The following is a 24,034-nucleotide window of genomic DNA, read 5'->3' on the forward strand; positions in this document are numbered from 1 at the left end:
CAACAAAGTATTAGTTTAAGGGTGTGCACACTTATGCAACCAGCTTATTGCATGTTTTTTATTTTTTTATATTTTTCCCCTAACAGATTTGTTTGTTTTTCAACTGAATTGTACAAGTTATAGGTCACATTAAAGGTGGGAAAAGTTTTGAAATGATTTATTGTGGTCTCATTTTTTATATCAGCACACATAAGGGCATAGATTTTATTTTGCAGTAGTTCAGCAAATTAAGGACATACAAGGAAAAATATTATCAGTGCACCTAGATGTTTGTGAATTAAAATAGCAGCTTCATTTGAATGCCTTTGTATATCCAGGTCTTAATGAAAACCTAAATATTAAATCTGTTTTAAAATTAAGGCACATAGAGGGTTGATGTTTTCTTTTTGGGTGTGCCCTTTTAATTGGAGGTTTTAATTGAGATAATCGAGTGCTATTAAGTAATTAGCAAAATGCTTTATAATGTACGTTTTTTATGTAGCATTTAGTTCTGATGAAGTCCCTCTAAGCTTTGGGATGAAAGCTCTTAACTAGTGGATTTTACTGTGTTTTTACATTTGGTCCCTGCATTAAAGGTTGGTTTTCCAGTGGTTGTCTTTGGCTCAAGGCTGTTTTTTTCACTGTTTGCTCATTTTTTATATCACAAAACCCTGGCATTTTAACAGGGTTGTGTAAACCTTTTATAACCACTGTATATTTGTACCTGTAAGGACATAAACACAATGTGCTAATATCATCAAAGCAGACTTTTTGACAGAAAAAAGATATTCTGATAGAAAGCTATTATTTCTATATGTTATACATGGCAGCTATTTATAATGTATCGTTCCATCTTGCACCTTATATACACACACTAATGGCTGGCTGGCTGATCTTTTATATATACTTGCTTCTTCTCATCTCATTTTGAGCCACTGTCACATTTTCTAAGCCTTTTCAATTCAAAGAAAACATTCAAGAAGCAAAAATTAAATACATTGTCTTAGCTCTCCTTTTAATTCACAGTAATCACACAAACTATATACACTTTCCAAAAAGGAAGTCTACCCTTCTAAACAGGATCAACTATCTGCACCTACAGGTAATACCTATTCTAAAGTTAAGGCTAGCCATGCTAACACACATGTTATAGTTTGCATTCCTACTTAGTCAGATATCTGTACTTATCCTCTCTCATACCCTCCTAGACAAGAAAATCAACCTACAAGCTTTCAGTAAACATTAACTTTTAGCCTTAAGAAAAAAAGTATACTGGTTACTCTTAAATGATTAAAATGTGCACTGTTACATTTAATGCATTACATTCCTAAGACTGCATGGGGCAGCAATTACATGTACAACGATTCACTTCCCACAGTGTCAAACCTAATTTCTTACCTACATTTTTAACCAACTGCTTGCCAATAGCCTTCTAAAGGTTAATTACCTTGTACCTCTCAGATTTTGCCCAGAAAGCAATATTTCAGGAAATGCTTGTTAATACCTCTTTACAAGTTAATTACATTGCACCTTGCAGATTTCACTCCAAAAACACTGTTCAAATCTGGCATGATTAACTACTTGCACCTGCAGGCTGCTTATCTTTAGCTAAAGTAGGTGCTAATGAAAAGAAAAGACTCAGCTAGTTACTTTGCAATGTAAGAAAGAATATCCGATTTTTCATATTTTCATCATTTTGTTTTTTGAGTATTTTACTTAAAAATCCTCATCTATAGCTTAAATATGGATACTAATCTGTTGATTTACCTCTACAGAAACAGATGAAAATGTAATCTTTTAATTCTATATACAATATGATCAACACTCATTTACACCCCTAGCAGCCCAGCCCAAAATCACAACATTACATTAATTTTAACTTGCTTCTTCCCAGTTTTTATATTATTGCAGAATAAAGCCTAGCTATGGTACAACTAAGCAAAGTACTTTCTTATTTTATCATTACTATCATATATAGCTGTTATTGACAAAACTCCCCCAACTCAAATTTAGAATACATCTGATTGTATACTATGCAAAACCACCTTATAAAGTAGCACACAATTTATACAAGGAAACTTTATACAAATAAGAACAAGCCTGTTTTATTTACAATTACTTCTTCAATCCATTCAGTGTCCTTCTACACATTACTGACATAAAAAGGATTTGTGATTTAACATTTTCCTACCAGTTCAATACAGTCATCACACTTTCAGTCTCTTTCATCCACCTTGTCTTGCAGAACAATAGTTCACATGTCTAAACTACATCAAGTTGAATTTATGCTTTACTGTTCTCCAACTTATTCACTAATGTTGCATAATTGCTGCTGGCCTTCTTACTGATCACATGAATCTCCCAACATCAGTCTGTATTCACTGCAAGGTACTCTTGATTCTTCTAATCAGCTCCTGGACTTGTTTTCAGTCACACAAGCATTTTTCTTCAGAATGGTGAAAAATGTTTCAATGGCACTATCCCTCTATGGACATTCTTACTGTCAAAAGATTAAGAAGCTGCAACTTTATAGTATTTAACATATTTACAATATTTAACATATTTACAATACTTTCAGTGTTCTTCATCTTCGCTTTTACAAACTTTTCTTTCATTTCTACCCCCACCATCTTTTTCTCCACAACCATCTTTTTATTTCATCCACCACATCTTCATCATTCCTGTTTTTATTATACATCAGTTCAGCATGTCTTTTCCATTGCTGCACCCATGCTGTTACCATCAATATCCTGTCTCAACTGTCTACTTTGCATTTTCTTTTTCATATTTCCCATACAATGTTATATCCAGGTTTATATTCTGAAAACCTTCCCACTTATACTTATTTTGAGTTTTCCCCCAAAATCTTCATTCTTTTCACAATCCCCAAAACAATGCGCTATTGTTTCTTCTCCATTACAGTCTTTACACTTTCTCTCCTCCAGAGATTTTATAACCATACAGTTGCAAATTTATTTTATTTATTTTACATTTCTTGACCGGGATAGTCCATCTGGGTGTGAGCCCTTTTTCAGCAGAGGCCCGGGGAGAAAAGCTCCAATAAAACAAAACAACATTGACAGGTACAGTGTTGATTTTACATAGAATTTAACAGAAATATCTAGAGACAATAAAGAAAGTACAATATACAATAGGCACTTTAGTAAAAAGGAGAAAGTTATTACAAAATAGTAAAGTCATATCTATCTACATATATACATACATACATATTTTTTTTTGAGGGCAGGGGTCCATCTTTAGTTGATCATTTGAGTATACTTTAATACATGTACATATGTATATCCTTACAAAAGAAAAGAAATTATCAAATTATACTCTTATTGTAGGTAGCTGATAGGTAGTGTTTACAAGTGGGAGTGGGGTATACATGGAGACTATAAAATTTAGGGGATGAAATTTGATGTGGGCTTATGTGGTATTAGCCTGGCTTGGTACAGTAGCAGATGAGTACTGCGAGCTGGTCTTTGAGCAGAGTTTTGGTAGCATTTAGGATGTGTTGAGGGATGGAGTTTCAAAGTTTAGAAATGTGGTGGGAGTAGAGGGCGTCCCCGGCTTTTTTGTTGCTTTTGGATATTTGGAGGAGTGTTTTGTGTGAGGATCGGAGTTACAGAGTGTTGGCATATGGGTGGAGTAATTGTTGTAGGGCTGTGTTCTGTTTGGCTGGTATATTAAAGATGATATGTTCCTGGAATTCGACAACAGTTGACTGAAAACCACCACAGAAGATGTAAATCAGACCAGGAACAGGATTCTTGCACCAAACGATACTCTTTTATTGTAAAACCACAATAAATTGTTCAAAAGATGTTGAGCGCTTTCATCAATATACATATGACTTCCTCAGAACACAATATAGGAAGAAACAGTTCCCTTATAAATACAAAAAAACGCCCTTTTTCTCTAATTATTCAATTAAAAGCTAACAGTGAATGACAATTAGTAATGAAATGTAATGAAATATTAGGGCTATAGTGAGTGAAAAGGAGATTAAGTGGCAGATAAGACTAAATGCAGGTATATCACCAGGACTTAATGAAATGATCCCTACTAAACCATTAGTTAGAACACAATTTGATATCACCAGTGCACTCATTTTTTATTATTATAATTTTTTATTTTGTCATTCCTGGATGAGCTCATTACTAGATAGCAGTTCATACATAGTTGTATATTCTCACTATATTTACTTGTAATAAGTGTATTGTATTTATTTTATTCAATATTATTCCCTCGATGGGGTTTAGGAGACATATTTATACATATAGTATATGTTTCTATATAATGTAACAAGCAGTCATTTTATACAAAACAATAAGACATAGTTTGTGTTTTTTTATTACTAGTAATTACAAATTTTTATTGTAGTTTTTTCAGTAGTTGGATTTAGTAAGTTACTACTCATTTTTAATTATTGTTGTTCATTATTGTATTCAGTATTCAATATTGAATATAAGCATGAGGGATGTAACAGGAATTTTAGTCAGTGTAGGGTGCTGCATTGAGATAGAAGGCATTTCATTACTAACTGTCATTCACTGTTAGCTTTTAATTGAATAATTAGAGAAAAAGGGCGGTTTTTTGTATTTATAAGGGAACTGTTTCTTCCTATATTGTGTTCTGAGGAAGTCATATGTATATTGATGAAAGCGCTCAACATCTTTTGAACAATTTATTGTGGTTTTACAATAAAAGAGTATCGTTTGGTGCAAGAATCCTGTTCCTGGTCTGATTTACATCTTCTGTGGTGGTTTTCAGTCAACTGGCTGGTATATTAGTTGGTGAGTAAAGACAAGTTGGGTTTAGGTTAGTTGTTGTGGGAATTCTAGCCAATTTATTTGTTGCAGGGCAAAGCAGTGGTGGGACCTATATGGGGGGCTAGTGGTGAACTTTGTTATTTTATTGTAGGCTGACTCAAGTTTGGTAAGGTCAGTTTTGTTAAGGTTTGTAAAGATGGGAGAAGCATACAGAACAGTAGATGTGTCCTGGCCATGCTTAGTCTAGAATGGCTAGTTAGGAAAGGATTAATTCGGTAAAGAGAGCCTAGTTTGATGTGTTTTTTTAATGGTTTGAGAGAGGTGTAGGTCAAATTTTAATTTGCTATCAACTGTGACACCTAATAATTTGGTATGTGAGCTGGTATTTATGATTGTGTTGTTGGAGGAGTGGATTTGAAAAGTGGCTGAGGGATACAGTGTTTTGGTGGGGAGAAAGAGCATGAGTTTGGTCTTGTTTGGGTTCAGTATGAGGTTAGTGTTAGTTAGCCAGGATTCTACTTCTAAGAAGTACTGTTGTGTTATAAACTGTAGCTGTGTTAGAGAGGGGGTGGAGCATATCAGGGTCGAGTCATCTGCATATTGGATGACAGAGGCGAGAGATGTGGATTTATGGAGTTGATTTGTGAAGATGGTAAAAATAGGGGGCCTAATATGGAGCCTTGTGGAACTCCTATGTTAACAGGGAGCAAAGATGATAGCTCCTGTTGTCATCTAACAGCCTTCTGGCATTTGGTTAGATAGCTGTGGAACCAAGCTAGGGAAGAATTACTGAGATGTAATGTGGCCTGTTCTGACAGCAGTTTTTGGTGTGAAACTGTGTCGAATGCCTTTGAGAGATCTAGAAAGATGGATGAGACATATTTATTCTGATTTCTGTGTTCATTTATTGTGTTAGTAAAACTGAGGAGGGCAGTTGTGGTGCTGTGGTGGGGACGACAACCATGTTGTGTGTTTAATAGGAGGTTATTGGAGAGAAGGTAGTTTAGAATCTGGGAGTGAATACATTTTTCTAGTAGTTTGGAGAGAGGTGAAAGAATGGCAATGGGCCTGTAATTAGTAAGCTCGGGAGAGTTGTCTCCTTTACACAGTGGGGTGATATAGGAGACTTTCCAGATTAGTGGGACATGGTTCTCAGAGATAGAGTGGTTGATGAGGATAGAAATGAGGTAGGCTACGACTTCGGAGGCAGCTTTGAGGAATTCTGATGGGAGGTTGTCAGCAGATAGGCTGGTGGGCTTGAGCTTACTGAGTAGTTTTTTTATGGTACGGGTTGGGACGGGGTTAAAGGAGAAGGAGTTTGCACCCTCATTGTTGGCTACTGGGATTGTATTACTGATGTTTTGGTCATAGTCAATAAGTGAGTGAATTGTGTTTATGAAAAAGGAATTGAATTGTGTTGCGATGTTATCATTTGATGGGGGTGTGGTAGGATTGGAGGTGGACGTACTACCAGGTTGCAGTAGTTTGTTTATAGTGGCTCAGAATTTTTTTGGGTTATTTTTGTTTCTTTGCTGTGCAGTGATGTAGTAGGCTTTTTTGTCAGCTTTTTTCTGGGATTTGGCTTTATTCCTAAGTTGTTTGAAAAGTAGAAGGTTGTCATTGCTTTTGTTTGTTAGCCAGTGTTCCCATGCCTTGTCCCTTTCTTTTAGGTCTTTGGTGTTGTTTCTAAGCCAGGGTGTGTGGTGATGTTTTATTCTAGCTATTCCGTAGGGGGCCAGGCTGTTTAGGATGTTGTGGAAGGTGGTGTTAAAGTGTTGAACAGCATCATCTAGTGGTAGTGTTTTGAGGGGGGACCAGTTAATTTGTTGGAAGAGGGAGTTGATGTGGGTATTACATTTTTTCTTGTTGCGAATTAGCCTATAGACTACTTGTCTAGGTGGACTAAGATTGTTTCCGATTAGGTATGTGGGTAAGTGGTCACTTATGGTACTGGGGAGGCATCCTGCTAGAAGAAGTGTGTTATTTTTTATTTGTGAGAGACCAATCCAGGATGGATTGTCTGTTAGAGGTTTTGTCTATTCTTGTGGGGTTTTGTATGAGCTGGGAGAAACCATATAAGGTTTATGAAATTGGATGGATTATTGGAATTATAGGTGGACCAGTCAGTGCTGAGGTCACCCATAATTATGATTTCTTGGTGGAAGGTTGTGGATAGTCAGTGAAGTATGTTTTTATCTGTGCTAGTGTTATCTCCTGGAGGGATATAGATAGCCACTACGATTAGTGTTTTTTTCTTGTTGATATTCAGTTTGGTGATGAGTAATTCTGCATTGTTAGATGTAGGAAGTGTGATGTTGATAACTTCTAGGGCTAGATTTTGTTTAAACATTATTACTACACCTCCTCCACGTTTATTTTGACAATCGAGTCTATACATGTTGAACCCTGGGGGAAGTATTTCATTATTTTTGACATGTGGCTTAAGCCAAATTTCAGTGAAAATGGTTATGTCAGGGGAATGTAAGTCAATTAGTGCATGGAAGTCATGGATTTTGTTTAGTATGCTTCTTAAATTTATATTAAGGAACAGCAGGGAGTGTTGTTTGGGGTGAAGGGGTATGGTAGAGTTGATTGAGGTGTAAGTGGTAGTTTGTTTACTGTTAGACTTGGGGCCAGGGTTGGAGTGGATGTCACCATTAAGTTTTAGTTTTGATAATATATGAAATAAAGTTGTTATAAATTTGCTTAGTTGTTTGTGGTTTCTAAACAGTGGTTCATTTGTGTGTCTGGTTTGATGGTATTTAAGTGTGAGGTAGTCTATTTCTGTGTTGCTGTAGAGGTTGGGTGAAATTTGGGAGTTGTAGTGGTGGGTTATGGGCAGTGGAGAGTTGGTGATGGAGTTGTTGAGGTGGTCATAGTAGATGGCGGTGTAGAAGTTAGTTAAATGATAAAGAAGGGCTAGTGTGAATAGGTTGGTTGTGTGGAGAGATAAGGTAGTAAACAGTTTCTTTTAGTGGATCTAATTATGTGTGTTTTAGTGATTGTAACACTGTGTGCTTTATTAGTGTGTTGAGGTTGTTAGAGTGGGACTAACAGCGTGTGGTTAGAGTGTATTGTGAGATGCTGGAGGGGGAGGTGATAGTATGTGGTAGAGCAGGGATTAAATCAGATAGGAGAGTGACTATGTGGGAGGTCAGAGCAGCTGAATGTGTAGGTGGATATGTGTTGTATTGTAATGGTGGGGGAGAGAAATCTAAGCAGAATGGCAGGGTATGAAGTCTTAAGATGTGTGTGTGTGTGTGTGTGTGTATGTCTGTGTGCGTGTGTGTGTCTCTCTCTCTCTATATATATATATATATATATATATATATATATATATATAAATCACCCCCTATTCTTTTAGATAAGTGCTGTGGGATCTTTTACAGCCACTTGAGCTACCATCAACACTCCTTTTATCCTGCACTGCAGCAGCTTCAGCATTGGGAAATTAACTATGTGGTAGGGAAAATAACTCATAACCTTCTGCACCAAAGACAAGTGTGCTATCTGTTGAGCTACTGGGTCTGCTTTAGTCAGGAGTAAATCTGTTCATAGCTCAGTACACTGAGAATCAACCTATTTAGTGATTTAGTGTCAGGATCACCAGCCATCAAGCTATAATTGTCACCATTTTTCTTACCCTTTCTGCAGTTAGCATTCGCTGAACTTATACTTGTATTACTGACTTATGACTAACTGTCTCTATTACATTCTGCAATATCTTCTGATACTGCACTGGGTCTACACTACATGCCTTTAATCATTAGTGGACTGAAGCCTTCAGAAATATCAGTGGCTCAAAGGGTAATACTTTTGAAATTTCAAATAAAGTAACACATTTCTTTTGCATCTATAGCACATTCTGCCACATATGCATCCTTAACACTTTTATGAGGCGCTCTAGCTAACATGTAAATAATGTTAATGTTCCCCATTTGGGGTTCACCAAAAAGGAACAATGTGCCCTCCAAATCCTGTGCATGTTTCTCTTTTTGAAAAATACAGAAGCATTTCTTCAAAAATAAAATTATAACTTGTAAAGTCACCATATCTTTGAATTAACACACTTATTGTGATTGTCAAGCTGAACAACTTTCCTATAACATTTCTGGATATTTGAATTAACAAAGTCAGAAACACCTTTTATCGTGTAAATGTGATTGTTATTAACAAATTAAACACTGGCAGAAGTTTGTTCAAGATGTACAAAGTAAAGAAAAATATAAAAGAAGGAAAACATCTTATTCTCGACATGTCAGAAGCAATTTCTCACATAAGAAATGCTTACAGACAGATTCATTTATACTGGAAATACAGGAAATTTTAAGTCAATCCAGTGATTCTGGTCCAAGCAGCATTACTGACTTGTACAATAAAATCCCCCTGCTTTGGTTTGCAGTCATCCTACCAGCTGTGCATACAGTGTATACCACAAAGGAAACAGTTTGATTCATAGCTAATCCTACTGGCAGCATGTATTTATGCATCTATATATGCAAAAGAGAATCAACTTAGGAGTTCAGAAAGTGCCATAAAGATGTAGTGTTGTTATACTGACATCAGAATTATCTTTTCCATATATTCTCTTCCCCAGGACACAAAGTTAGTAAGATACTAATGATTTAAAAATGGATATTTTAACACTGCTTCTTGAACTTCTCGTTGTACCACAAAGAATTCTTTCCTCAAAAAATAATACTGCATCACAGTTTAAAACATGATTTTCCAATATTTTTCTTATTTTGCACTTTAGCATGGTATGTTGCATTTTCCCTCCAGTGGTTCTCAATGTGTGCCCCTGTTATTTATAATTTTGTTTGTAAAAATTGATTTTTCCCTGCAGACATCACAAAAAATTCCATTGATCTTTATCCCTGTGATATTACTGCAGGGGAATAGCATACTGATGCATCCACAGACTTTTAATGGATGCACCACTCCACATGTGGGGGGTGGGGGGCGTTCATTACGTCTGTGGATGCATATCAACAGTATATGTCAGTTTAGGGTACAGTAAATTTATTTCATTTTATTTTGGTTTATTTAAAAAAAAGTCTGAGAAGTCTTTTATTAAAACAACCCAAATAAGTAATGACAATGATAGACATGCTGCAAATGATAGAAGAACATCAGAAAAATCTGTTTAACAACATTTTAAAATGTGTACAACCATTATTCTAAAAGCCAATAATAGGTTTGCATGTACTTCATAAAGATATTCACTGTGAAAATATTGAGTGAGTCACTTTATTCATGTCGAGCAAATACTGTTTCTTTTGGATCATAATTTCTACATATCATGAGTTTTATTTTAAAGACTGAGTAGAACCCAAACCTATCTGTGACAGACTGTCACAACAGTGCAAAGAAGTCTATCCAGTAATCCTGATCTTATTAAAAGGAACATAAAAACTTACATCTGAAACAGAGGCATCTTCTCAGGTGGGAAAGAGAGTGCGGCATCCAAGAATTTACATGCAGATAGATACAAGTCAAGATCGCATTGCTGCATTGTGGGACAATTTCCATCTGGAGCAGCACTCTTTTGTTTTGATGTTTTACTTGCATTCCTAACCAAAAGAAAATAAAACAGTGAAGAGTTGAGGTGCTAGGAACAACAAGTACTGTAAAGCACAATTTTAAATATGTTTGGCTATAGCAGACCAACATTTTTTTTTATGCTGAAGCTGTATCAGTCTTAACATGGTTTATTGAGAAGCTACTCTAAGATTTAGCAGTGAAGGAATAAGATAATCACATATCTTTACAAGATCAGTATAAAAGTTGCTGGTATACTCAGACATTAAAAAAAGACTTCTGAAAGTTTAGTGCTTGAAGGATAAAATACAGTTGTGTAAGTTGATCTTACCATAATAGATGTTCAAATGATCACCACTGTAGTAGCCTTAGCTCTATGGGTTATATCCTGACAAGGAAATAACAGCCGTCCAGCTTCCAAAGCTTCAGAGCACCTTCCACATGAAGAAACTGCGAAGAAGCTTGAGATGACTAAAAGACAAGTATGGGCACAAAGCTTTCCTGCCAGCAGAGAGAGGGAGTCTGAGCCCTAAGAGGACAAAGCTGGGAATAACAAAAAATAAATGTCCACACCCTGGCATAAAAACACACCAATAAACAAGGGTGGTGGAAGGAGAGAGCAACTACTGCAGCAGTGATCATTGGAACATCTATTGTTATGGTAAGCTCAACTTACGCAACTGTACTATGTTCTTCATATTGATCACTGCTGCAAGGGTCTTAGCCATACAGGTAGATTACCATGTATGTCTTTCGGCTTTTCCCGGTTAGGGGTTGCCACAGTGGAACTCCGGTCTGCTAATGATTGGCAGTGGATTTTTACTGTGCCGAGTTGCCAGCCCGACCCCCAACTTTCAAAGGCGGCACACCCATTCACACATGCAGGTACCTGCATGTCTTTAGATGTCACTTGACAGTGGGGAGGACATGCAGACTCCACACACAAGATGCTCCAGCTGAGAATTGAATGGGAGAACCTCTTGCTGTGAGGCGACAATGCTAACCCCTGCACCACTGTGGCCACTATATGGGTAGATTACCATAGCTAACCAGATTTGGGAGGTGGAAGGAGAAGGGTCCAGGAGGCCCTGGAGAATGGTCCCAGCAAAGCATGATCTAGACCTAGAGAAGGAATCCAGCTTAAGGTCGTGACTAAATGTTACTCAATCCTTTACTCTCTAACTTTGATAGCAGTACAATAAGTCTAATAACCAATGTATGGATTCAAGGTATAGCCTGTCATGGCTGGAATATATTGTCCAATCTCCTACCCCATGATGTTCAAATTTACTTTGAGAGAGTGCAACTTTCTGTCATTTAAGAACAATGTTAATCTGCCTGAAAAAATGTTGATTCTAAATCATTGAAGATGTTGTATATGCATGAGTGTACTTGGAGCTTTTCTCACCGGGCCTCCCCTGAAAATGGACCTGTGTCCAGCTGGACTCTCCCAGTTAACAAATGTAAAATAAAATAAATAAATAAAATAAAAGTGCTTTGTAAAAGTATATACAGGGGACCAAGTAGCAACTTCTAGAATACTTCTAGAATTCGACCCTTTCCAAAGAAGAAGCCAAGGTCTTTGTAGAGTGGGCTGTGCCCCTACCTGGAACTGATTAATTCTGAAACAAACTAATATAGTATGTGAGAGATGTATTTACACAATGTCACTGGAGGTAAAGGTTTCTCATAAAGGCACTCCTAATGTCAATAAGTTTGTCAGGAGTATGCATGCTGCACCCATAACACACAATTCAAAGCAGACACAAAGACACGCATATGCTGAGCCACTTAAATGTAACTTTACTAAACCCCAAAGACCTCCAAAATGAGGTACACATAACAAACACCAACAGCAACCCTGAATGCACTGTTTCAAAACAACACATACAGCCTCATTTCATGGAGCCACTACCTCTAAGCCCATAAGTCACGCCACCAAAGAATCCAACATTCTAGCCATTGGAGACTTCGCTGTCAGAAACATTGATGGCCCTCTCACCAGGCTGAGTAAGGAGATAGTCATAGTCAGCTGCTTATCAGGGGGCCAGGATCTAACACATTACACAAGGACTCGGGTCATCTGACCACAATTACAAGAATGACTCATAGTCCATGTGGGTATAAATGACCTGAGATATACCACCCTAGACTATATGAAGAGAGACATTATGGAGGTCTCAGAATGTGTGTCCCAGGCAGGTATGAGCCTAGCACTGAACAGCACTTTACCTTCTCCAAGGATGATGCCACAATATGAACAAAAGATGAATGACTTTAATAATTGGCTTAATTTCTGGTGTCATTCTAAGGGGGTGCAATATCTGTCAGCATGGAAGGAGATGGTCTGCTCCTCTGCCCTCTAGACTTATGAGTATTAGGTAAAACACTGTCCTCCCCATAGTGCCTTTTTAGGCAATGCCAAACTGAAAGTACTTCTGACATAGTAAATCAAAACCAAGAAAATCTAAAAGTGTTACTGCTCAATGCTAGGAGTCTAAACAAAAAAAATACACTCCCCAAAAGCTATCTTCACTCCAGAGAATGCTGACATCTGTGCTGTCGCTGAGACATGGTTTAAAGCCAAGGACAGCACATTGACAGCGCAAGGTTATACCACCTTCTACACATTAAGACCAGCTACTACACAGACAGGGACTAAAGGTGGAGGTGTCTTGTTTTACATCGAAAGTAAATATATCTCAAGGATGGCCAAACAAGACTATACTTGAGCTTCACCAAGATCAAATCACCACAGGCAAAATCCAAAACCACTTCCTTGCAAGATGTAGGTCCTCCTCTATGACCCAAGAAACCCATACTATGTATTTAAACTTATTGGAAACACTCATCATCCAACCAAATACCATATTCATGGGCATACCTCTCAACCTGGAATCATAAAAAATCTGAACAAAGGCCTATGAAAAATAGGTACAATTGACAAAAAAAAAATCTGTATGCTGATTAACATAAAATTTGCATATGTAATTATGTAACCCCACCCATTCCAATGGAATTGTGGAATGCCAACTTTTAAACACAAACCAGACAAAATATTAAACACAAAATAAACAGACAAATAGTGTTTTATTTACATTAATATTTGAACTTGTATCAAACTTTGAACTTGTGCAAAACTAAAATACAATTTTATTTTATAAAAATAAAGCTGTTTCTATACTAATATTAAATAACACAAAATATAACCAGAACAAAACTTTTATTTCAATCTGTACTGCAGTTAACCTGGAGGTCCTATATACTTGAAATTAGCAGCAGAAAAAACACATGATAACCTAGAATCAACCTTGTTCTTTAAATCATTATAAACCATACTAACTAAAACAGTTATTCTTTTTATTATCAAAATTAAGCACAGACTAGACATATTCAGATATCCATTTGCTTCCTCAAATCTATTATATTACCACTGCAGAGCAAAAATCTATCAGCCATAAACGTTGCATAAATAGCATGGTGGAAGAACTATTTAAAAGAAACTAGAAAAATATCTTCCCACTGACAACTCCACGTAGGACAGATTGGCCAATATTGCACAGAAGAGTGGACTATGAACAACTAAGCGGGATTCATAAACTGATCTATGGCAACAAACACAATCATCTGGAAGGTCAGCTCATCATGTAACACTCTTACCATAAGGTGTCTCATTCTCATATCTTCAAATAAACTGTTGCTTCTAGTAAAAAATTCTGAGAAAAAGTTTTATATAATGATTGATGCAGCAATACCAAAATTATGGACTATACCTTTATCATACATTCAGCAATGTATATCATTCCCAAGTTTCAAGGAGAAATGTATAAAAGCACCTAAGTTTATCCAATTCCTGCTAATGTCAAGGTGCCACTTATCCAATGAGCCACAAACAGCTCAACTGTCTATAATGCATGTTGGGCTATATTAACATCTGGAATCTGGGTGCCTTCTCAGGATTTAAAGACCTTTCAATATGAGTACCAAAAGTCTGAAAAAAGTAAATGCGATTTTCAGAATAGAACAATGAAGTATTAAACTTGCTGTTAGACATATATAGGAATTTTCCAGGGGAATTAACCACCTGCAGACCATGATGTGGGGGATGTAACCCTATGCTCCCACTACTTTACTGACTCCAAGATCACTATACCAATGAGAAGAGGGAATATTTCAAGATACAGTCATTTCAGAGTTGTATATTTCCCTGTAATTGCACTTAAATTCTTGCAGTTTCAAGGAGCATGTTAATAGTTCTCAAACATGCTACATGAAGCCCTGACATCTGTTGTTACATTATTCTATGATTGCATAACTTATGCTTTGATCTTCCTTATAAGTGTATGCAGACCTAGATAATCTCACTTTCTGCTCTCTTATTGCTAGGCATGTTTTTGACTTCAAAGGAATCTTACATTCTGCTCCATTATGTCTAGGCAGGCAGCTGTTTTATTTTCTATGTGCTTTTAACTGTGAAGTTTCTTAGGTTGATGATGTCAGTGGAGACTAGTATACATTTGTTTAGTTTTTCATCAAAAATGATAAATATTTTATTAATTTACTGCTTAGTTCATAGAACAGCGACTTTCACTTTGCTCTAGATATCAGAATTAGTAATGTTAAATCATATATTACATTTGTATTCTGTTCCATTCTCTCTGAGTATTTTAAGCATACTATCGTGTGTACATTTTCTGTTATATTGTTTAATGTAGTGAGTTGTTATCCCCTGAAGCACCCATGCAAAAGGCTCTTTTGGCTGAATATCATTTATCTAGATATCAACCTGAAAGAAAAAGAAGTTATGTACCCACCATAATGTTCCATGTTAGTTGTCTTCATCTCGCCTTCTTTCTTGCTGGTTGGGATCAGAGCCAATCCTCGGCTCTGACTCGACCATCTTCTATAGCTCGAGAGGTGTTTACTGGCTCGAGGCTACCCCTTATCCCATGATGCACAGCACTAGCTACCCAGATCTCATTTGTAATAGCTAACCCCAGACATAGCCAGAGAATCAACCTGTCTAAACAAACAGGTTGAGCATACCTGTCATACTCTCTAAGTCAGTAGAGGAAACAAACCAGAGAACACTCAACCAGTGAAACCAAAACTCCTCTCGATCCAATAAGACAGGGGGACGGAGGGTGGGACACAAGAAAGAAGGCGAGATGAAGACAACTAACATGGAACGTTATGGTAGGTACATAACTTCTTTATGTTAAGTTGTCTATCTCGCCTTCATTCTTGCTGGTTGGGACAGCGTCCCTAGCACCTACAATCCTCATTGGAACAGACTCTTCAGAACAGTGGAACCAAAGTCAGCTCTGCTCCTGGAGACCATATCTAGCTTGTAATGAGAAATAAAGGTATGAGGATTTGCCCACATAGCAGCTGCACAGATAGAGTCCATGGGCAGCCTAGATTGGAAGGCTACCGAGGTGGCCAAAGCCCTAGTAGAATGACCTTTTGGTTTGATAGGCAACTCTTTGTTTCTCAATCAATAAATGAAAATAATAATGTGAGACAACCATCTGGATAAAGTCACTTTGGAAACTGGGAGACCTTGTTTGCCTAGAGCGTAGGAAAGGAATAGTTGGTCCGACTTCCTTATATCCTTAGTCCTATGTGAGTAAAAACGCAATTGTCTATGAACATCCAATTGGTGTAATTTGTATTCTGCCTTGTTGGTGTAGTTAGGGGAAAAACACAGGAAGGTCTATAGATTGGTTTAAATTGTTTTCTGAGCAGACTTTCGGAAGGAATGAGGGATTAGTCCTCAGAGCAACCCTGTCCTTATGAAAAACCAAGTATGGAGGACGAACACATAGTGCCTGAAGTTCAGAGACGTGTCTGGCTGAAGTAATAGCTACCAGAAAAAGTGTTTTCCAAGATAGGAACTTAATGGAGCAGGATGCTGCAAGTTCAAAGGGGGGCATAATTAAGGAGGTTAGTACCAAATTAAGGTCCCAAGGAGAAGGGGGATCTCTCACTGGAGGTCTAAGGAGAGTAGTCCCTCTTAAAAAGGCTTTACAGAGCTTATGAGACAATGTTTGAATTAGCCAACCCAACATGAAAGTTAAAAATGGCCACCAATTGAACCCTGATTGTAGCAGAAGCGGACCCAGAATAAAAAAGTTGTGCTAGGAACTCAAAAGTTTCATGAACTGGGGCTGAAAAAGGATCTACGTTCCTAGCCTCAGCCCAACAAGAAAAACGTTTCCATTTGCTAGCATAAGTCTTTCTAGCTGTGGACTTGTGAGAGGAGACAATAAACTCACACACGGCCGGGGAAATGCTGGGAAGCCTGGCTAAGGTTGGAAGTGGAGCAACCAAGCTGTGAGCTGGACTGTTCGGAGGGATTGATGCAGCCTGCCTGACTGATGAATCAGTAGGTCTGGAATCGGATCCAGAGTCCAGGGCTGATCAAGAAGGTAATGGTGTAGGAACGGAAACTATATCTGTCGACCATATCTGTCAAGGACAGTAGGGGGCAATGAGGATCATTTTGCAACCCAATGATATTGCTTTCTGTATGAGTTTTGGTATCAGGGGAAACGGAGGGAAGGCATAAAGAAGTCCCTGAGGCCAATCGTGGACTAGACCGTCTCTGGGTGTGTGGCCTGGAAGCGGAAGAAGGGAGAAGTAGTTGATGCATTTGCTGTTGAAGGGGGTGGCAAAAAGATCGCAGCAAGGCTGTCCCCATTTGTGGAAGATCAGATCCGCAACTACCTGATTCAGTGACCACTCGTGAGGCATGACAATAGCTCTGCTGAGCCTGTCCGCTATGACGTTGGACCTCCCAGGGATGTGCGTCGCAATCAGAAATCGTTGGGAAGAAATTGCCCACTGCCTGAGTCTGAGTGCTTCTCGACATAGGGGGTAGGACTTGGTTCCGCCCTGCTTGTTGATGTACCAGACCACTGACATGTTGTCCATTTGAATTGCAATGGTCCCAGAAGGGCGAGAGTCTTGAACGCTAGGAGCACGGCTCTCATTTCTAGGACGTTTATATGCAGGTTGTACTCGTGAGGCTGCCAAGTGCCTTGGATTGTCCTGCCCTGATAATACCCTCCCACCCTATCAGGGAGGTGTCTGTGGTCACCATGGTAACCGGAGGGGGCTGAATGAATGGTCTGCCCTGAGTCACTAGTGGGGAAACCATCCACCAGGAAAGGTGCCTTTTGCATGCTACTGTAATCATGATCATGTGAGACATGAGTAGCTGTTGGAAAGACCACTGTGTGAACAGAAGCCACTGAAAGATCCTCATGTGAAAGCAGGCCAGTGGGATTAGAAGAATTGCCGCTGCCATGGAACCCAGAGTTTGAAGGACGAACCTGACTTGGATCCTTTTGCTCTGCATTAGAATTTGTACTTGCTGGTGAATTGTAGACACCCATTCTGGTGGTAGCCTTGCGGACATGTTCTTTGTGTCTAAGTCTGCTCCTATATAAGTGATAGATTGACAGGGCAACAAGGCAGATTTCTCAAAGTTTATTGTAATGCCTAGCTGGGAGCAGATTGTGATAGTGTAGTCCCTGGCTTGCAGAAGTTGATGCCTGGTAGTAGCAGTGAGGAGCCAGTCATCTAGATATGGAAACACCTGGAATCCTCGACGTTTCAGGTGAGCCGTGACCACTGCCATACATTTTGTGTACACCCTGGGGGCTGTGGTGAGACCAAAGGGCAGAGCTCTGAACTGGTAATGACTGGCTCCCAGCCGGAAGCGAAGGAATCTCCTAGAGTGCCTGTCCATTTTGATGTGGTAGTACACATCCTGAAGATCGATGGAGCACGTCCAATTGTCCTGACCCAGAAAGGGTAGAATGGACTGTAGTGTGACCATCTGAAACTTTGTTCTTTGAATAGACTTGTTTAGTCTGCTGAGATCCAGAATCGGTCTCCAGTCCCCTGTCTTTTTTGGTACCAAAAAAAAACCTTGAGTAAGTTCCGGATCTGTGTTGGTCTGCTGGGACTTCCTGGATGACTCTTTTTTTCTAGCAGTCTTGAAACTTCTATGACTGCTTGGTCCTTCAGATTGGGTGGAACATCTGGATGGGATTTGCTCGACGGTAGGGGGGGGTTGAGGGAAGGGAATTTTGTAACCTCTGGATATAACTGACTGTACCCATTTGTCTTGCATTAAATTTTGCCAGGCTTTTGGGTACAGTGAAAGTCTTCCCTTGACTGCCTCCAGTGGCGGGCAGCCGGGCAACCCTTCAGGGATGCTGAAAGAGCTTCTCAGAGAAGGATTCTCTGTTGCCCTGGTTCTGCGGACCCCCTCTGCCATGAGGGTGGCGTCTATTGTTATATCCCTCTCTGCCCCTGGAGGAAAAATCGCTACGTGTGTCAGGCGAGGCTCCCTGGGAATTTCAGAACCACATTTTACCACTCTTCTGACCCTTGGGGTATGGTCTGGAAGGAGTGGAAAAACGGACTCCCACGGCAGAGACAGTCTTGCCTTCTTGCTCACACCTAGTCAAAGTGTCTTTCACCTGTGGTCCAAAAAGAAAGGAAACATCAAAGGAGGTGTTGGTGAATGACGCTCTAAAGGGTTCCGCAAAGTTACACAGCCGCATCCATGCATGTCTCCTAAGGGCCACGCCCGTACCTGCGGCTCTACTTGTACCATCGACTGCATAAGAAATGAGCCTCATGGAGGAGTTGACTACAGAATTAAGGGTTGCCAGCTAGGAAGCCACTTTAGCTTGAGCCCCCTCAGCTGATGGATCTTGAAAGGTATCTCCGAGCTCTTTAAGGAGATCCCTCTGAAGCCGGGTAAAATGGCATAAGTAGTTCAGTGACCTCATGGAAAAGGTCACTGAAGCAAACATTTGCTTCCCGTACCTGTCCAGGGTCCTAGACTCCTTGTTAGGAGGATGGACAGACGAAGAGGTTTCTGCTAACTCTTTTTTGGTGGCTGCTGCTACCACCATGGCATCAACAGGAACATCTTTGGTAAGGAACTGCTTATCATGGGGTGCTGTGATGAACTTGCCAGGTCTCCTCGGAGTTGGTTCCACTGTATCCAGGGCTGACCAAGCCTTTTGAGCCACCACGGACATAAGTGGATCGAAAGGCAGAGAAACCCAGGAGGTGGAAGGTCAGGAACCAAACGCATCCAGGAATACAGACTCATCCTCGGTAGGGGTTAGAGGATTCCAGTTCCCCCTCTGCTTAAGCATTTCGAGGATGTCCGAAAAGGAAACATCTTCAGAGGGGAATCTCGGGGACCCTTCTGAATCATCTAAGTCTGTATCCGAAGTGACAGACTCAGGGGAGTCAATGTGCTTCCTCTTGCATTCCTTCTTACGAGGGGGCTCCTCTGAATGTTCAGGGGATGCCTCGGAAGAAGAGGAAACACCCAATGGGGTGCCCTGGAGCACCGGTTCCCCACACTTGGGGTCTGGAGGAGGAGGAGCAGAGATTGGCACAGGCACTACAGGGGACGGAGCCGATGGGGCCGATAGTGGAGCTGACTCAGTGGCCAGCACACTCCTCATGACATTGAAGGCGTCCCTGCCACGATGCAGAGAAGGCTCCGGTTCCGAGGAAATCAGAATCCTTCTCCACACTGAGGGAGACAGCTCCGAGGCTGATGTAGGAGATGAGCTCACTTGCACCGAAGCTCCGAGAGGGAGAACAGGGTCAGACAAGGGTCCGATGCCACTCGCCCCCTCGGAGCCGACGAGGGAGCCCTAGTGCCCAAATCCCTCAATGGACTGCACCATCAAGGGAATCAGAGCCGACGACGGAACAGAAGGAGATAAAGTTATCGGAGCCGACGGTTCCACTACTCGAACCCCAACGAACTCCGGCTCCGAGCTCAATGGAGTCGGAGGAGGAACATCGATAGAAGTGGACGGAGCCGACACCTGTTGAGGAGGGCTGGACAACATCTTGACAAGTGCCTGCGACTTTAGCAACCTACTGACCACTCTCTCCTCGTCGTGATCCGGGAGCCTAGAGGATCGAGAGGAGTGAGAATATCTGTAAACTGCGCTCGCTTTGCAGCAGGGGAGACTGAGGAGCCGAAATGTATGGATTCCAGAGAAGGGGACCTCAGCCTCTTGTGGCTCCGCGAGGGCTCCGAAGTTCATGATGGAGCCGACGGGGAGATAGTCTTATCGGTTCCAGCCGGAACCGAAGTAGCAGGTAGAGTCTGAACCAAAGACGGCTCTGAACTTGGAGCCGACGATTTGGTAGATTTAAGGGATTTCACAGGCTGAGTCTTAGCCAGTGAATCCCGGGGCTTTAAAAGGCCCCTAAGAATAAGCTTATTCTTACGCTCCTGCAGAACTCTTGGACTAAATGCATGGCAGATAGAACAAGAGTCCTGCAGGTGCACAGCGCCTAAACAATAGACGCAAGAAGTGCGCCCATCTGTCAGAGACATTTTCTGACAGCATGAGTCACACTTCTTGAACCCAGACACCTTGGATTCTTTGGACATCCTATAACAAAAATACAATAGCTAACCAAACAAAATACAGTCTAAAGAGAAAAACACAGTACACTACAGACTAAAGCTAAAGTTTTTTTTTTTGTTTTTTTTTTTTTTAATAGGAAAGCCTCTAACTCAAACGGCTAGCCTATAAAGAAGATAGAAGGAAAGCCTCTAACTTAAATGGCTAACCTGACAGGAATAAGGAGGGGGGGAGGGGGAGAACTCTCTAAATTAAAAGAGTTCTAAAGGGAAGGAAAGGAAGCTACAAATACACACTTAGCTAAGACAACAAGTATAAGACTAAAACTAACAAAAAAACCCTAGGAAAAAGACTATTTCTAGTAAAAAAAAGTTCTACAAATAAACTTTATATGAGCCTGAGCCAGAAAAATGACACCTCGCAGATGAAACAGCAAACGTGATCTGGGTAGCTAGCGCTAGGTATCATGGGATAAGGGGTAGCCTCGAGCCAGTAAACAGCTCTCGAGCTACAGAAGATGGCAGAGTCGGAGCTGAGGATTGTCTCCGATCTCAACCACCAAGAACGAAGGCGAGGTAGACAACTTAACATATAATGTTTTTATTGTTTCAGCTTCAGCGCATACTGTGTTGTTATGCTGTTTAATCAGTATAACTTGTACAGTATACGTTTCATGTTGTTTCTAGTAGCACAGTGCAAAACAGAATATCCTATTAAAACTTTAATATTGTGCTTCTCTTTTGTTAAGTAAATGAAGAATTCTTCTAACATTTTATCAAATGCATGCTAAAATGACCACCTCACTAAAAGCGTTAAACAGGTACTAATAAGAAAGCTGTCTTAAAGCTTTTTTTTTTTAATTTACAGAGTTGTTATGAGTCTAGGTTCAATATGACTTCTTTTGTCATTATTATGTCTAGTAAAAGGCATTTTCTTGTTTTCTCTGAACTCAGACATTTTCTTGGCAGACACTCCCCCAAGAAAACATTTATTGCCAAGTGTTGGGATTTGGAAGCATTTACAGAGCTGACACAGCTCATTCAGTTAGAGCTCCAGCCAGGTTTACCACTCAGTTAGACGTATCTGTTAGTTTGTTTCTCCTTTTCCCTATTCAGAAATGGCTTCCCACCACACAGCCTTACCCAAGAATTAACTGCTATAATTGTCCACCCACAGTACTACAGTGATGCAGTGATTAGCCCTGCTGCCTGAAAGAGTTTGGTTCTTTAGTTCCATTCATGTCCCTGCTGGATCACCTTCTGCACAAAGTCTATACTGCATATCTTACCTATGTCCACATTTTTTTTTGATATTCCTGTTTCCTTTCACATCCCAAAGGTAAATCATAAGTGCATATGCATTTCTGCAAATTGCCTGTAGGTATAAGTGTAGATGTGCAAGCACGCATGCATGTATCTGTCTGTTTGTAAAATCAGTGTCTGTTTCTTGAAATGGACTGGTGTAGCTAATAATGGCCATAGTCAATCGATCAGTCCATGATCATACAGTAACATCACATGAGATAAGTGCTTGTGTGTAAGCATGTCATTGTCAGCAAAAGATTTAAATTCGTAACAGTAGTGGACTGGATAATAAAAGCCTCACTTGCTAAATGACTGACATGATCTGGCAGCAGAACTGAATCTAGATTCAAGTATATATGTGTTTTCTGTTTTGTTTTTCTTTAAGTTTAACCTGGAGGCAGAAGAATTTGAGCCACCGGAGATAGATTTTCTCATCTTGACTGACTGTTCCTGTCGAGTGTCAACCTGTTCTGAACCTGGGTCAGGGATTCCTGAAGTTGCAGCAGAACCTGGGCAGACTAGTCTGGACACTGCACTGCAGAAAGTGCAACTGTCTTGAACTTACCCCTTCTTGGCTTGGATGTCAGTGGCAAGTTGGAACACAGATGTTGTTTAGCTAACTTATTAAATATTATTTTAAAACAGCTCCTCCAGTCCGCTCCACTTTGCTATGTGCTACTGTACTGAAACTGCTCGACCGCACGTCCTTGTCAGGCTGCTATTCTAAATCCAGTCCACAACATGAATGTTCAATCAATGTATGACTACATATGTAAAAAAAACAAAACAAACAAAAAAAAAAAAAAACAAAGGTAAACATTAACAATTAAAACATAGACACAGTCCCAGGTCGAATTCTGACAGGCTGGCAGTCTGCCTCATGAAGCTGATATCATCATGCACACCCCTGCATGTGATGATGTCAGCAACAACTTCAAAAAATTTGAAAAAACCCGGAAATTGAAGGAGCCACTTAGGAATTCGTGGCACCCCATTATTTGGCCCTCAAAACCGGTATATACCATGGAATTCGGTACAGTTGAGAGGTGTGTTCATAGGTGACTTTAATTATCCCACTATTAACTGGGAATTGTATATGACACCAAACGCACAGGCACAGAGATTCCTGGATTTTTGTAAACAAACTCACTGGACAAGATTATCAATACACTGACCAGGGTTGCAAATATATTTATATTTATATATAACTCTCTAATATGGGACAGTGCTGCACACCCCCTAGTGTAACATCTTCACTGGTAAGGTCAGACCACAAAATAGTCTCCTTTGAAGTAAAAAATAAAACCTGGAACCCCAGCTAACCCTGGAATATTCAGGAACTACTCTAAGGCTAACTTACTACTATTAAGTGATAACCTGGCAACATTTCAAACCACCTTAAACCCTGAGAATACTGCTGCCTATGTAGAACTGTTCACAGAAACCCTATACAAGCATGTTAATAACTGCTTAGAGACAGCTGTACCCATCAGGAAGTACAGAACAGACTCAAAAACAATCCACTCTGGTGTAATCACATCATCAACAGGCTGCATAACAGAAGGAAGAAAATCATGGCAAAAATAAGAGGTGCAGCACCCAGCAGGATAAAGGCACTCTCATCAAAATAAACAAACAGCACCCAGCAGGATAAAGGCACTCTCATCAAAATAAACAAACAGCACCCAGCAGGATAAAGGCACTCTCATCAAAATAAACAAACACTTCAGAGGACAAAATAAAGTTTACCAAAGCCAATTTTGAGGTAAATTTGCCTCCCAGGCCAAGGACAACTGCAAGACATTCCTTAGCTATGTCCGCAACCTCAAAGGCAATACACAATTGTCTACAGAGCTCATTGTAAATGGAGCCCTTTATACTGAGCCAGAAGGTACAGCAAGCCTACTGGTAGACAAATTCATCTTCAACTTTACTGCTCTCTCCTTACCAACCTTCTCTCAGGAAATACCATCAAATATAACTCCCCCTGCTATCACTACGGAACAGG

General features: G+C 39.9%; 1 protein-coding gene across 1 annotated transcript in view; it reads right to left on the minus strand.

Moving 5' to 3' along the window:
• The window catches only part of DOP1B (DOP1 leucine zipper like protein B), a 2,336,114-nt gene that overhangs the window by 50,197 nt on the left and 2,261,883 nt on the right, over positions 1–24,034 (minus strand). The window contains exon 35 of the mRNA XM_044071549.1: positions 10,175–10,327. Within this exon, the coding sequence (XP_043927484.1) occupies positions 10,175–10,327 (153 nt within the window). The remainder of the gene's footprint in view (positions 1–10,174; positions 10,328–24,034) is intronic.

This window comes from Protopterus annectens, chromosome 5.part0 (assembly GCF_019279795.1).
Source record: "Protopterus annectens isolate FY-2018-M chromosome 5.part0, PAN1.0, whole genome shotgun sequence".
Taxonomy (NCBI): Eukaryota; Metazoa; Chordata; order Ceratodontiformes; family Protopteridae; genus Protopterus; species Protopterus annectens.